This window comes from Loxodonta africana, chromosome 7 (genome assembly GCF_030014295.1).
Source record: "Loxodonta africana isolate mLoxAfr1 chromosome 7, mLoxAfr1.hap2, whole genome shotgun sequence".
Classification (NCBI taxonomy): domain Eukaryota; kingdom Metazoa; phylum Chordata; class Mammalia; order Proboscidea; family Elephantidae; genus Loxodonta; species Loxodonta africana.
Genome location: NC_087348.1, coordinates 36,351,203 through 36,364,914, shown reverse-complemented (window position 1 = coordinate 36,364,914; position 13,712 = coordinate 36,351,203). Strand labels below are relative to the sequence as shown.

Below are 13,712 nucleotides of genomic sequence, written 5' to 3'. Positions count from 1 at the left end.
CACAGGCTTCAAACCATGTTCTCCGCTTCCCAAGAAGAAGCATCTGTGTAGTCTTGTTGTATAATGCTGAGACAGCTTCTGCCAAGGAGTCGTTTTTGGCAGCTGACTGAATTTCAGAGGCACATTTCTTCCCTTCTACCCCCAAGTCATTCATCTTCTACCTCATTGCTTCCCAATTTCTGCTCCACCTGCCCACTATTTCCATTATTCCCCTTTGACTTTGACATTAGACAGTTTCTTCCAGACCTGACTCAGTTCCATGTTCCTGTAACCTAGCCCTAGATTATCCCTTTTCATCATCTTATTTTGGGGACCCAACAGATTAGTTAGCTCTCCAATAGGTGTTGTTTTCTGTGTTGTGGGGTTTTTTTTAATTAAGAGAAAAATAATTTTTTAGTTTTCTATTCTGTGTTGTTCAGGAGATACTGGATTAAAAATTATGGTTCTAATCCGTTTCAAAAGCAAGAATTAGGCACATGATTAATTCCGGGTGAATAACATTGCAGCATCTGCCTATCTCTGTTCTTTCTATTTTCCCAAATTGCTTAGGGTTCAAAGGTCCAAGTTCTAGAGTTGCCTAGACAGTTTGGATGGGGACACGGGATTGTTAGGCTCCTCCTCCCGTTAATGCATGCAGGCCTGTCAGTGTCTGTATTGCTCTGGGGCAGTATGCTTACTGGCAGAGAGCAACACCAGCAAAAAACAGGGAAAGCCCACTTTCTTACAGGTCACATTAACGGGAGTAGGTTCTTTTTTAGATCATCAAAATGTAGATATGTCAAATTTAAAAGTTCATTAAGCAGTTTTATTTTCTTTTACAAATGATAGATTCATAAACAGTAACTTAAAAATTGTGACTTGGGAGGCGTGAGGCATGGGTATGCTGGGCTGTAACAAATCAGTTTGTCTCTCTCTCTGATACAATGATACAGTGGGAATTTGACCCCAAAGGGAAATTGGGAAATTGGGACGGTAGTTTCTATACCTGGTGTTTGCTAAAGGTCTGTTGGCCTGTGTAAGGACAGCATATCTTTTTCATGGTATCAGTTGCCGTTGTGTCTTGTCACAGTTTAAAATGAGATCATGCCAAGATCTTATCAACTCTGTGCACCCATGGGTGAGCCCTGGCAGTGCTCCCTCAATACCTCTGACCATGGCTGGTACTATTTTGTGTAGAAATACCCATTTTGAACCTTGATGTTCGAACAGAGAGAGAAAATTGTTTGCCTTTCACTTAACTAATAGCCAGAAATCCTTATTTCTGTTAATATTGAAATGGTTTCTTTCTTGGTTTAACCTAGGGACTTTCATAATTATTCAATTCAGCATCTTCGCTTTGAGCTTTTGCTAGAGTCCAGTAAATACATGTTAACCTGATGTTGTTTGTTTTGCAAACAAAATAAGAGTTGTTGGGCCATTGTGTCTTTTGGACAGAGTTGTGTCAAGAAATAGTTGTGACTTCGAATCTGCCATTGTGACCTAAGGTCCTACCTCTAATTCTAAACATTAATTAGCTAATTGGTGAAATTTAAAGATGGAACGGCAAGAACTAAGATAATCACCATACCCATTATTAGGTTTAAAATCATAAAGAGTTTTGAAAGTGCCCCAGCTTTTACTCTGCCAAAGTTGCCCTCACCATGGGGCAGTATAGGAACACACCCACCCTGCATGCCCACCCACCTTCCCTGGGACGATGTAGGAAAGTGCAGCTATTTAAAGTTCCAGCCAAAAATGTCAGCTATTTAAACCTGTCCCCACAGGTTCTAGGTCCCCTGCAAAAGGGCTCCAGTCTAACCTGATAGCCTCAGTATCGTTATTCATCTGGACCACACCTTGCACCTGCTCTGAGGCCCTTTCTAATGACATCTGTTCTCTAACCGCTGCCCCCCACCTTTTTTTTTTTTTTTTTTGACTAAAGACAGCCTGATGCCTGGTTCAGGTTTCTCCGTTTTGCCAAGTCATGCCAGCTTGACTGAGCTTTGTTTTCCACCTGCTTGTCAGGGAGACAGGCACACAGTGGAGCACTCTGGGATAAATATTACTTGTGCAGACCGTCCAAGTTGTCCTTTTGGAAGACAGACATGCAGCTCTCTCCCTGATTCACTGAGTTAACCATTGTCCACTCAGCCTCTATTGCTACTGCTGCTTCCCAGTTTTTTCCACTTCTTTCTCAAGTTCCTTCTCTTTTCTTTTTTCTTCTCTTGTTTTTCCTGTCTCTGTGTGTATCTGTGCACAGTGTGTGTTTACTGTCACAAAGGCACATTTTCAGACCCCTACTCCTGTGGTGACGGACACCCTGAGAGTCCCCATGGCAGGACTGGCCTTTTCCCATCAAGTGAGTCTGTAATGGGAAGAAGGGGCTATAATCAGATGGCATATTTTTATTTAAAAATTGTAAATAAAATACAAGGTAGAGTTATTTAAATATTCCAAGTGCTCTATGGGATTATTTTGAGGCTTGTGATGGCTTTTAACACAGTAGCCCAGAATAGGGTTTCTCATTTGCCCCTCCTCCTTCCATTGATGTGAAAAATACATGGGGTTGTTATGTCTTACTTTCAAATAAACAGTCCAAGACTGGTATTTTTAAAATACAAATAGGAACCCTCCCATGCACAGGAGTGATAGAGGGTGTGATTAAAGAAGCTGGCCTTCTGTGTTAAAGGGACCTCAATGACAAAGGAAAAAATAGAATGACTCTGGAAAAACTGATTATGTTGGCTCCAAGTTCTGCCCAGGCTTGTGCTCCACAGATCTGCTGGGCTTGAAACTGAAACAGTTAGCGGAGCCTCTGGGAAACCTGCGAACCACGAACTCATGCAAGGCCCTTGGGAGGCTCCAGAGTGAGGAATCCCAACCCCAATACAAACAAGTCCGTGTTTTCTTATCTAAAAAGTTAGTGGCCTGGTCTGTCTTTAACCCTTCTATCAGGCCTTAGGTGCTGTGGGGATGTGGGCTGGGAGCCATTCCTTTCTCTCTGCTGATCACTAGTCACAGGCTAGGATTGCCTGTTTTCTTCTCCTCCTCCTCTCCTCTGCCCCTCTTTGTTTTTCTCTTGCTTAGCTCTCAAGCTCTCGCCTTTCCTATCAGCCTGCTGCCCTGGGCGTTGGATCAGCTGACCTGGCTTATCCAGTAGTGTTTGCTGCTGGCTTAAACGCTACACACCCTCACCAGGTATCTTTAAACATGGGGAGGACCATGGGGTTTCCAGTGCTGCCTTCCCTGCCCGGAGGCAGTTGAGGGCCTCTTAAGACAGCTCTGCTCTAAGCGTTCGGAAGCAGAGCCCTTCGGTAACTTTGGAGGACTGAAATGACTCGCTGTGAGAAGGAGGGGCCTCTTAGGCTGCTGAAAGGAAAGCAGATGTTCTCAGGTGTTCTCTCTCTCCTTTCCCCTCTGTAGTCATTGCCAGATGTCTTCCATTAACTGGGTCCCAGAGAGGATAAAGATCCAGGGTTTCCGGTCCATTTGGTGGCAGCACTGGTGACAGAAAAGCTTAAGAGCAGATACCATCATGCTGGGACCTGAGGTTCTCCTGCCTAGCATTGCCATGATTCACTGTAGCTCTCCTTTTTTCACCAAAGCTAATGGTTCCCGGGAAGGAAGGCGGGGTACCGCTTGCTCCCAGCCAGCCTGCCCACGGTGCCCAGGCTGACCAGGAGAGATTGGCAACCTGCAGCCCTTCTGATGGGGCCCGCTGTGCTGCCACACCTTCCAGCAGGTGAGTTCCTGGCCATCTTGGCTCTGGCCCTGCTAGGCCAGCCAGGAGCCTGCCCTCTCTGATGCACATGTGCTTATTTGGTGTTGGTAAAAACTGACTAGCTTCCATCATTGGCTCTGGCTTAGCATTTGTGTTCAAAATGTAGAATCCTTCCAGTTCCCAAATGAGAATCTCATAATTAATTTCAGTTCTGGAGTCTGGTCAGGAGTCACCCTAGTCAGGGCAGTTGTGTCCAACCTCAGGTATTATTAGCCAATCACGAGAGCCTAGGCATCACCTGGTGTGTAAGAAAACTGGCCTAGGGCTTGGCTACTGACAGAAAACAGCAGGGGCTGGGTTCTTGTCACCCTCATCTAGTGAAGGGGTTTTCAGATGCTTTCCTCTTGCTCTTGGAGTCAGTCGTCTCTTTCCTGAGGACTGGAGCAAGAGGGTTACCATAACCCTAACGTCTGGGGCCACAGTGTATCTGTGGTTGTAGCTGGGATTGATTTTCTGCTATGTTAGATTCTCACGGAGATCCCTTGGAAATAGGTGTTTTTCCTCATTAAAAAATATCATTTTAAATCTTTGCCTTTTCTGATTACAGAAATAAAATTCAAAATTCGCAGACCTTGATTAGGTAAAAAGTAAAATTTGTCATAATCCCATCCTGCAGAAATCACCAGTGTTATTTCCTTTTTTAAAAGAAGAGAGGCTCTCAGAAGGGTTGAGTAATGGGCCTGTGATAGCTCACAGAGCTCACAGAATGGCAGGGTGAGGGCTCGAGCCCAGATCCTCTGACTCCAAGCCCGAGCTTTCTTTCCATTACACTCATCGTTCTCCCTTGGGAAGCTGAGTTGTCTTGACCTACCCTGCCCTCCTTTGAGCGGGAAGGCCCCAGAGATGAGATTGTAGTGCTCGACCTCGTCCTAAATGAACTTTCGGATAATAGAAATTCCTGAGCCTTATTTTGGTTCCCACAGTGGAATGGTGGTAGAAGGGGAATTTTGGGGGAAGAATTTTTTTTTTTCGGTACCATCCTTCCGGAAAAATAATTTCTTTCATTCCTGGCTTCTCAAGCTTCCATCATCTCATTAATCCCTCAAAGGAAGGTCTGTTGGTCAGTTTACTCTCTTTTTCTGAGCCCTGACTCCTGGGGCATGTCCGAGGGTAGTTCAAGACAGAGGACCCTGTGTAGGGCATTCTTAAACACAGGCCGTAAGAGCTTGAGCCTTTCCTCAAACCTGGTCCTCCCTACTGAGTCCAGAGATCGCTTGGACTGGAGGTTCCTCCTCCCTACCTTGAGACCCTGCTTTTGGCCAGAGGACCTTTCCTGTCCCCTGCCACCTACAGAGCTATGACTGCTGCTCTGGCCAGTGTCAGTATGGGTTCCCATTTCTACTTCTTAGATCCCCCCTCTCCCCCAGTCATCTAAGACTCCCGTCTCAGTCTGGAGGGCTAAAGACGGAGAGGGTGGGAGCAGCGAAACTGAATGTGTTCAAAGAGTTTTCACAATAAAGAGACAGGAAGGAAGGGAGGGGAAACATGGTACACCGCACCAAGAACCTCAGCCCAGGCAGTTTGTCAGGTACAGAGAGAGCCCTAACGGTCTGAGGAATCAAATTTGTAACTCTTGACTTTGTGAGGCCAGGCATACATTTAATATCGCACTGGAAACCATACACTATTATGGTATTTTTAGATAACAACAACAAAAATAAAGAAAAGTTAAATATTGGGTCTGGCCACATAATAGATTAACACTAAAATTATAGTTTACGAGAGCTGCTTGACTGGGTGTACGATTGCCATATGCATCATAACTGGTGCTTGCCATTGGTATTTCAGATTAAATTTTACGTCAGCTTTATATACTTTTAACACTAAGTTCTATTCACGTTTGTGTAATTCTTAGTTGTTCCAGGAAACTCAGTCCTCTGCCGTCAACTTAAAAGGCAGGGTGATGGATGGCGGCAGCCACAGCATGTACTGACATTGCATGAGCGGGTGCGCCAGTGGGGGCCACCTCCTGCCCTAGGCTGCAGCTCCACAAGGCAGTGGATTTATGGGGAGGAGCCCTGGAGGCCCAGTGCTTAAGAGCTACGGCTACTGACCAAAAGGTCAGCAGTTCTAATCCACCAGCTGCTTCTTAGAAACTCAGTTCTACTCTGTCCTATAAAGTCGCTATAAGTCGGAATCGACTCAGCAGCAGCCGGTACAGGGTTTTAAAGTCTCTGCTGTGGTTTAAGAGTGAGTCCCAACTTTACCTTTCGTCTCCAGCGAGGATACTGAAACCGTGTCAAACAGCAGTGAAGGACGGGCCTCCCCTCACGATGTCCTGGAGACCATCTTTGTCCGGAAAGTGGGCGCTTTTGTCAACAAACCAATCAACCAGGTGATTCTTCTGCCACTGTCACCTGTGAGAATATCTAAGCTTTCAGAGTGAGGCCTTGTATTTCAGGGCTCTTAACCTGGGGTCTATGGAACCACTGAAATGGCATGCAAAATTGTGTGTATTATATGTGTGAGTATGTAAATTTTTCTGTGGAGAGTGTTAATAGCCTGTGAGACCTCTTCAGAAAAAGTTAAGAACTCTTTTTCTGTGATCTTCTAAGCTTCCCATAGAGAGGGAGATAAGACACCATTTAATACAAGATCATTGTTCTGTAATTGTCATTCCCTTGCATTACTTGAACTATGAAATTCCTCCTCAGTGCTGCCAGTAAAGTACAGCTGTTACTGAATCCCTGTGGATCAAGCTTCAAAAGCTGAATTCCCAGGGTCCTGGCGAGCCCTAACCTCTGTTTATCCTGGTGAAGGGGAAGTGTGGGCCACAGAGGCAGAAGGAGCCTGGGGTCTCCAGCAAGACAGGAGCCTAAGGGGCAACATGATCAGCTGAGGTGTGCAAACTTGCCAGGCCTCCAGGCACTGGCAGCCTACAAAGGAAGCATGTAAACTGGGGGGAGGGTCAGGCCCTAATACTTCTCTCGTATGTCTCTCCAGGTGACCCTGACCAGTTTAGACATCCCCTTTGCCATGTTTGCCCCCAAGAATTTGGAGCTGGAGGATGCCGATCCCATGGTGAGCCCACCTTTGACTTAAGAGTTTCCCATGAGGTGGTACAGTAGTTGTCGTCCTTCTAGGCCAGTCACTAATCCTCCAGAGACCATAATCCCGTGCTTTTGGGATTTGTAGCCAGTGTTATATCCCTTACGAAACCCTCAGATTGTTAGCAGTAATTTGCATCCAATTCACAGACCAGTCCTAACTCTCCTTATCCTAAAACCTGAAACAGGTGAACCCTCCAGATTCCCCAGAGACTGGATCTCCTCTCCAAGGCAGCCTGCACTCCGAAGGGTCCAGCAGGGGCAGCAGTGGCAATACCCATGATGACTTTGTGATGATCGACTTTGTAAGTTGCCATCACCTTCCTTGACCCTTCCTGTCCTGGGGGAAATAAACCTAGATCATCTTCTATCAAAGTATGCTTTGAAACAAGGATTTCCTTCTGAGCTGGTGCAGACAGAGGTCATAGAAGGTAGTGGGCCAACTGTATAGTTTTACTTGGGGTACCTGCCCAGGACACCCTGTTTCGGGGAGACATTTGGAGGCTCATGGGTACTAAGGCTTTTTATATCATGTCTTCGCTTGCAATTCATAATAAAATGCAGCTCCAAACAAGGGATTTCCCGGATACCCACTGAGATCTAGTTGTACCTGAATAGGTGACCCTTTGTAGCTCATCTCTTCTGCATTTTCCCCTGTGGTCCAAGGTCGAGGCTCAACTGGATTTCTCTTGTTTTTTGAAGAAACCGGCGTTTTCTAAAGACGACATTCTTCCAATGGACTTGGGGACCTTCTATCGTGAATTTCAGAACCCTCCTCAGCTAAGCAGCCTCTCCATAGACATTGGCGCGCAGTCCATGGCTGAGGACTTGGTATGGAAAACCTGCCCCTGCCAGACCTCATGCTCTCACCTCCCATCCCCATTTGATGGTCATTCCTGCTCCACAGGCCTAGGAGTTTTTTCCTGTCACTCTCCACTCCTCCTCCCGGCCCCCCACACCCCTCCTATCTTCCCTGAAACGGGAAGGAGACACTTTTAGACCATTACTTCTTTTGATCACACTTGAGTTTGCATTGTTGCCTGGCAGTCATTATCTGGAATTTGCTTGTGTTCAGTTCCTGCCTTTCTCTGTACATCTGAGCATTACTTAGACATTCCTCTCGTTCTGCGCCTGGTGTCTTCCCCTTGCTGATGCCACAGAGCCAAGCTGCTCCAGCAGCTCCTTGCATTCAGCTGTTTAGCTTGCCAGGCAGATGCCAAGGGCACAGGGCAGAGGAGAAGGTAAGGTCGTAAGTACCAGAGCTCATTCCCTCAGCTAGTGATTCTCATGTTTGGCCAGAGGTCCTGACACAGACCGTAATTACCACAACCCTGCATAGGATATTTCCTACTTCCTGTCTGGAAGGCAGAAGAGAGCCCTGGGCAGCCACAAACCCCGGGGTGCCTTATGCCCCAAGACGCCAAGGTCCCTCTGCCTGAAGGGGCGTTGTCAGCTCCTCCACAGAAATGAGAGGCCCCAGGGGCAGCCACCTTGATTTGCCTGAAGCAGAAAAGCATGCTCATTGGTAATATTGATACACCAATGCTGTTATTGTCATTAACACTGATTGAGGCTTTCAAGGAGCCAAGCAGTTTGCTGAGTGTTTAACATGAACCCTCAACAACCCTAAGAGGTAGGTAGGTTTTCTTATTATCCTAAGTATATAGATGAGGAAACCTGCACAATTAATTATTTGCTGTGATTAAATAACTTGCCTGGGGTCATGCAGTCAGGCAGAACGAGGCTGTGGCCCCACAGAGCCTGGCTCCCGAATTGAGGCTTTTAACCACTAACTCCCCTGCCTCTCATTTGAAATGCACGTGGAAGGAAAGGGATATGAGTGCCCTCAAGTGACATCGCAGCCAGTGTGCTAGCCTGCTGCACCCGGCCTCTCCCCAGTACCCTGTGCTGTGCTTAACCCAGGAAATCTTCCTGTGATGGTTAGACTCTCGAGATGCAGTTTATCCTTGTTTATTCACCAGTGGAGACAGGCCACCTGGTCAGGGTCTATTTTTTATTAAGAGTTGATACACAAAGAAGTATTATTGAGATGCAGTTTATCCTTGTTTATTCACCAGTGGAGACAGGCCACCTGGTCAGGGTCTATTTTTTATTAAGAGTTGATACACAAAGAAGTATTATTGCCTGCTTCTGCTCAGTGGTTGTTTTCCTCTGCGTCTCTCGCTTGCTGTTCTCCCTCAACCTTCTCTAACCCACCCGCTCCTCAGCTTGTTCAAAGATGCAGAGTCCCAGGCCTCACCACAGACCTGCTGGATCAGAATCTCTTGGGAGCGGCTGGGGCTGCCTTGTTCATGCGCCCCAGGGGATGCTGGTACATATCAAAGTGTGTGAAATCTTTCACAAACATGTCTTCATTTGTGGAGCTCTAAACTCTCTGTCATACTCTAGTGTCAGTCTAATCTATGCCAAGGTAGCTTGTGTTTAATTTCTCTATGTCGTCCTGTCCTTTTCTGTCTCACTGAAGGGGTGCCCTCTTGGATTCCCTGGGGCTGTTCAGTCACCCCCAACAGCCCCCTCAGAACACTGGTGGTCATGACCCCAACAGTCCCGGGTCGGCCCAGCTGCCCTGCACCCTCTCCGCCCTCCCAGGCAGCAGTGCTGAGCTGCACTCAGCCTCACTCCCTTCCTCAGCTCTGGGTGACAGGGCTGGCTGCCTCCCCAAGGCCTTACCTGGTAACAGCTCTTCTCTCCCCTCCCACTGCAGGACTCATTACCGGAGAAGTTGGCTGTACACGAGAAGAATGTCAGAGAATTTGATGCCTTTGTAGAAACCCTGCAGTAAAAGTTGGTGTCCTCGAGTATCAGCAGCATCCCCTTTTTTGTGGTCCCTGGGGACAGAGAGCTGCCTTATCAGCTGTTCCCATTCCTCATCCTGCTCCAAGCTGGTGGAAGGGAGGACCCCCGTGGAGGGCCCAGAAATCCTGCTCTTGTACCTCCTGGAGACTCCACGGCTGTAGTCAAGCCCAGTAATAGCATGTGAGAGGACTCACCCTCTGGCCTTGGAGATGGAAAAACCCTCTGTAACAAACGGGTCCTCAGCGGGGCCATCTGCTTACACTGTCCATCCCCAACTGCTTCACAAAGGGTGGCATCCTATCTGCCTGCAGCCGGCCTCCTGCCCTGGGTTGGCCCTGCAGCTGGCCACTCACCTGCCATTACTGTCAGCCACTTGACATTCCAGCTGGTGGCCCAGAGACTGGTGTGGAGACAGAAAGAAGAAGGAGACAGTGCTGGGAGGAGAGAAAGAAGGGGTCCTTTAGGCTCTCTTTGTTTCCTTTAGTTCCAGGCATTTTCTTCCTCTTTCTCTCCCCGTGTCTCCTCTCTGCCCCCTATGCCTGTACTTTTGGCAGTATGACAGGCCTGCCTGCCCAAGATGATGAGAACTCCAAAGCCAGCCAGCCCCACTGTTGAAGGTTGTGCCAGTCCATCTCTTATCACAGGCTCCGAGCAGCCCCCGTGGCTGCCTGTGTTCAGCTCTCAGCTACACATGAAGTGAAAACAGAATCCTCCATCTCTAGAATTCTGTCACTGGGAGTCATGGCAAAGGTTCTTCTCTTTTCCTCTCCTCCCGTAGCTGTTTCTTGGTTATAGACTACAGTACGTATTTATTACTTTCAGAGAAGTCAGATACTTTATAGAGAAAATATGTTTGAGGTTAGCTGTTTTCACTTGGGGAAGGGGGAGGGCCTCTTCCTGGAGCAGGGGCCTCCTCCTGTGGAGGTTCCTCAGAATCCGGATTGCTGCTCTGAGGGTCCTCCTTTCCATGACATAAGAGATGGGATCCAAGAATGGGGCTGGCTGAGGGCAAAGTAGCCTCCCACAGTTTCTGCATTCGAACTGACCACAGGCTTTACCTTGGACACCTCCACATTCCTGGTGAGAACCATGAGTCTTTACAGCATCTGCAGAGTTGACTGACTCCGTTCTGGCAGCCCGGGAAGTCTTGGGTGCTAAATGTGATGATTCCCTAGAGCTGGGCCACATGCAGTGCCCAGGGGCATTGGGTGTGCCTTGCAGTGGACTAGAGAAGGCCAGACATCCCTGCTGCTGGTGTACTTGCTCCTGATACTTGGAGCTGGGCTGTGAACCTCTTCCGCCTTCCACCTGGGCCTGGCCACCACTTCCCTTTAATCCCAGGGCCTGCACACTGTCCTGGGGTTCACTAGTTGGATTGGTTCCTTCTTGAGAAACCAAAGCTGGGCATATGATTGACTTAACCCTTCAGCTATTGTTACTTGATTAAGTCAAGTGCCTAGCTTAACCCACCTGTCATCTGTCCCTCTCCCAGCGTAACTAGTAGCCCTGGCCAAGGAGACTCGGCCTGCCCCATTCCTCCTGGCCCACCTGGGGTGTTCATTGGCAGCAGCTGTTCTTCAGTGGAGCAGGTGGCTCTCAAGTGCTTGTTAATAAACCGCATGTGACATGTTCCCACCTACAAGGCTGACCTCAAGGCTGGACAGGGCTCTGCAGTCTCAGCTGAGGCTGACCCTGGCCTCTGCATGCACTCTGCTGCCACAAAGAAATGATCCCAGCAATGGTGTCCAATGGCCAGGGCACTTCTCTGTGGTGGCCACACACACAGTCTGTTAAACCAATCCACATTTACCCCCCACGCTCCAGGGCTGAAAAAGGTAGAGACCCTGGTAAGTTATTGATAGTCCCCCACCTCAGCTCTCTTTTCGAGGCCTTGCATGGAAAGGCCTGTTAGTCGCTGTCCCAGACAGTCCTCTTCGAGTCCTACTTGTTGGCCTGTGCAGGCAGCAGCCTTTCTCCAGGACCCACTAGTGAGAGGCTGGGGAGGCCGAACCCTGACTTGCAGCTGAGTCTGAGAGCAGCAAAGCAACTGTCGAGGCCAGCCCTTGCCCCTCAGCCAGGTACAATTAAAGGTATGAGCCCTAGACTGACTTCACCCTGGGACAGGGCTGGGACCAGACATCTGTCTACAGGTGACAGTGTCCCTTCTCTAGCCTACCTTGTTTGGAAATACTGAGCTGCAATTTAGAATGTATTCAAGAGATTTCCAATAAATTTTTTTCTGTACTTTAACAGCCTCCTGTCCTGTAAGTTGTCTGAACACCTAGGCACCCACCCTCCCATTGGGTGCAGGTCTGCTTCACTGCAGGCACAGAGGGAAGGGAAGGTGGGTCCATGTGAGCCTGGAAGGGCTTTGGAGTCAGGCGGGGTGTTTCAAGTCTTGGGGCTGGTCAGGAAACCTCTTAGCACACCACCTTCCCCTCTGCTTCCTGGAGTTCCCATTTCTGGGGGCTTATATATGAATAATGTTCAATAAAATAATGTGTATAAAGTACATAACAGTGCCTGGCCCTAGTAAAATCTCCATAAAATGTTAGCCATTAGCATCAGTGTATATTCTCCTCTATATAACACAACTCACCACACAGCCTGGAGAAGGTGACCTTTGGCTCAGAGGGAAAGACAACCAGCAGATCCAGGCTGGGTTTCCAGCAGAAGCCATGGCAGGGAATTTAGGGCTCCCTGGGCTGTCATCCAGTGTGAGGAGTCGAGGCTGAGCAAACCAGAGAGAAGAAGGGGAGGAGTTGAGTGAAGAAGTAGGAAGTCAAGGGCCTGTGCAAGCTTGCTTAGCTGCCCTGATCTGACACACAGCTCCAGCCAGGGCACGGGGCTCTCAAAAGAGTAAAAGTGAAAGAGCCCTGCAGGGACTATTCCCGCCTGGCCTCTTGGGGGCTTCTGCTGCCAGCGGCTCAGCCCTGGCAAAGCCAGCTCCAGCCTCCTGGGCTGGGCCCCACAGTTGAGGGAAGGAGCTAAAGGTGCAACCTGTGTCCTAGCTCAAAGGAGGTGCTAGAGGCAAAAGAGAACTGCCTGACCCAGAGCGGGGCAACCGTATCCTAGGTTGCCCCTCCACCCCCTTTAGGCTGAAGCCAGACCTCAGGACAAAAAAGGACAGGTTAGGAAATTCTAACTGCAGCCCAAACCTGGGGCTGAAAAGGTGGGCCCAGCCCTCTCCTGCCAGTAGGAGGGCCTGGGATCCCTTGCTTGTTAGTAAACTGTGTGTGAGACTGTTCCTACCTAGGAGGCTGGGAGGAGGAGTCTGGCTTAGATCTCAGACCTGACCATGCAAGCAGCCAACAGAGTTGCCCCAGCCCCTGGGTCAGAAACAGTGGGAAGACTGTCCCTGGTGTTCCCACCTTCATTTGAGAGCCCAAAACAGCAGAGTGCTCAGCTGTCTCACGTCCAACATGGTGTGGTACCCCTTTAAGGTGTCGCCCTACTCTCCCACCCAGGACTTTCAGTTCTCAGGTAGTGGTAAATCAGTGGCACTGGAGTTCCAGCAGGCCCCTGCCAGGAGCCCAGCCCCAGGGAACTGCTCTCCCTGCCTCCCCCTCCCATCTTGCTTGTTTCTTTGGGTCACTGTCTCTGTTCCAGTCACCCAGCTTAGAGCTGAGCAGGGCCAATGAAAGAGAAGAGGCCACCATTGCCTTCTGCCCTGAGCTACCTGGATGAAGGCCACAGTTGTGCAACGGGGCTGGTTTCCTGGAGCGCAGTGCCAGTGTTTATAACCACCATCTTAGCAACACTGCCTGATCCTGCAGCGCTGGCTCGGTCCCCCAGCCCAGACAAGCACCTAGGAGAAAAACTTACAGGCTCAGCTGAGGCCACCACAGCCTCCTGACTGCAATTAGCAGGCAAACAGCAACAGCTGGAACTTGGCCTGTGGGCCAAGTTAAATGAATATTGTGAAATTGTGTCCTCCTGCCCTCCCAGTGACAGACAAACCTGCTCAAAAGAAGAAAGGAAAGCTGGGACTTTCATAGCCTCCATGCAACTACATGGCAGGTGGAGACAGCCTGGCCTCTCAGGCTGAGGGGCAGGAGATGAAGGTTCCAATTCTGACTGAGCCTGGG

General features: G+C 49.0%; 1 protein-coding gene across 12 annotated transcripts in view; it reads left to right on the top strand.

Moving 5' to 3' along the window:
• Positions 1-11,874, top strand: part of ATG13 (autophagy related 13) — a 43,161-nt gene extending 31,287 nt beyond the window's left edge. For 9 of the 12 annotated variants that reach the window (XM_064288192.1, XM_023550658.2, XM_023550657.2 and 6 more), the window contains 6 exons: positions 3,585-3,721; positions 5,981-6,095; positions 6,704-6,781; positions 6,996-7,112; positions 7,474-7,638; positions 9,533-11,874. In XM_064288192.1, coding sequence (XP_064144262.1) covers positions 3,585-3,721; positions 5,981-6,095; positions 6,704-6,781; positions 6,996-7,112; positions 7,474-7,638; positions 9,533-9,610 — 690 coding nt within the window. In that variant the 3' untranslated portion in view covers positions 9,611-11,874. Of the gene's footprint in view, positions 1-2,239; positions 2,339-3,066; positions 3,178-3,584; positions 3,722-5,980; positions 6,096-6,703; positions 6,782-6,995; positions 7,113-7,473; positions 7,639-9,532 lie in introns of all 12 variants that reach the window. The other 3 variants (XM_064288193.1, XM_064288190.1, XM_064288191.1) reach the window with 3 other exon arrangements.
• Positions 11,875-13,712: the final 1,838 nt, after the last annotated feature.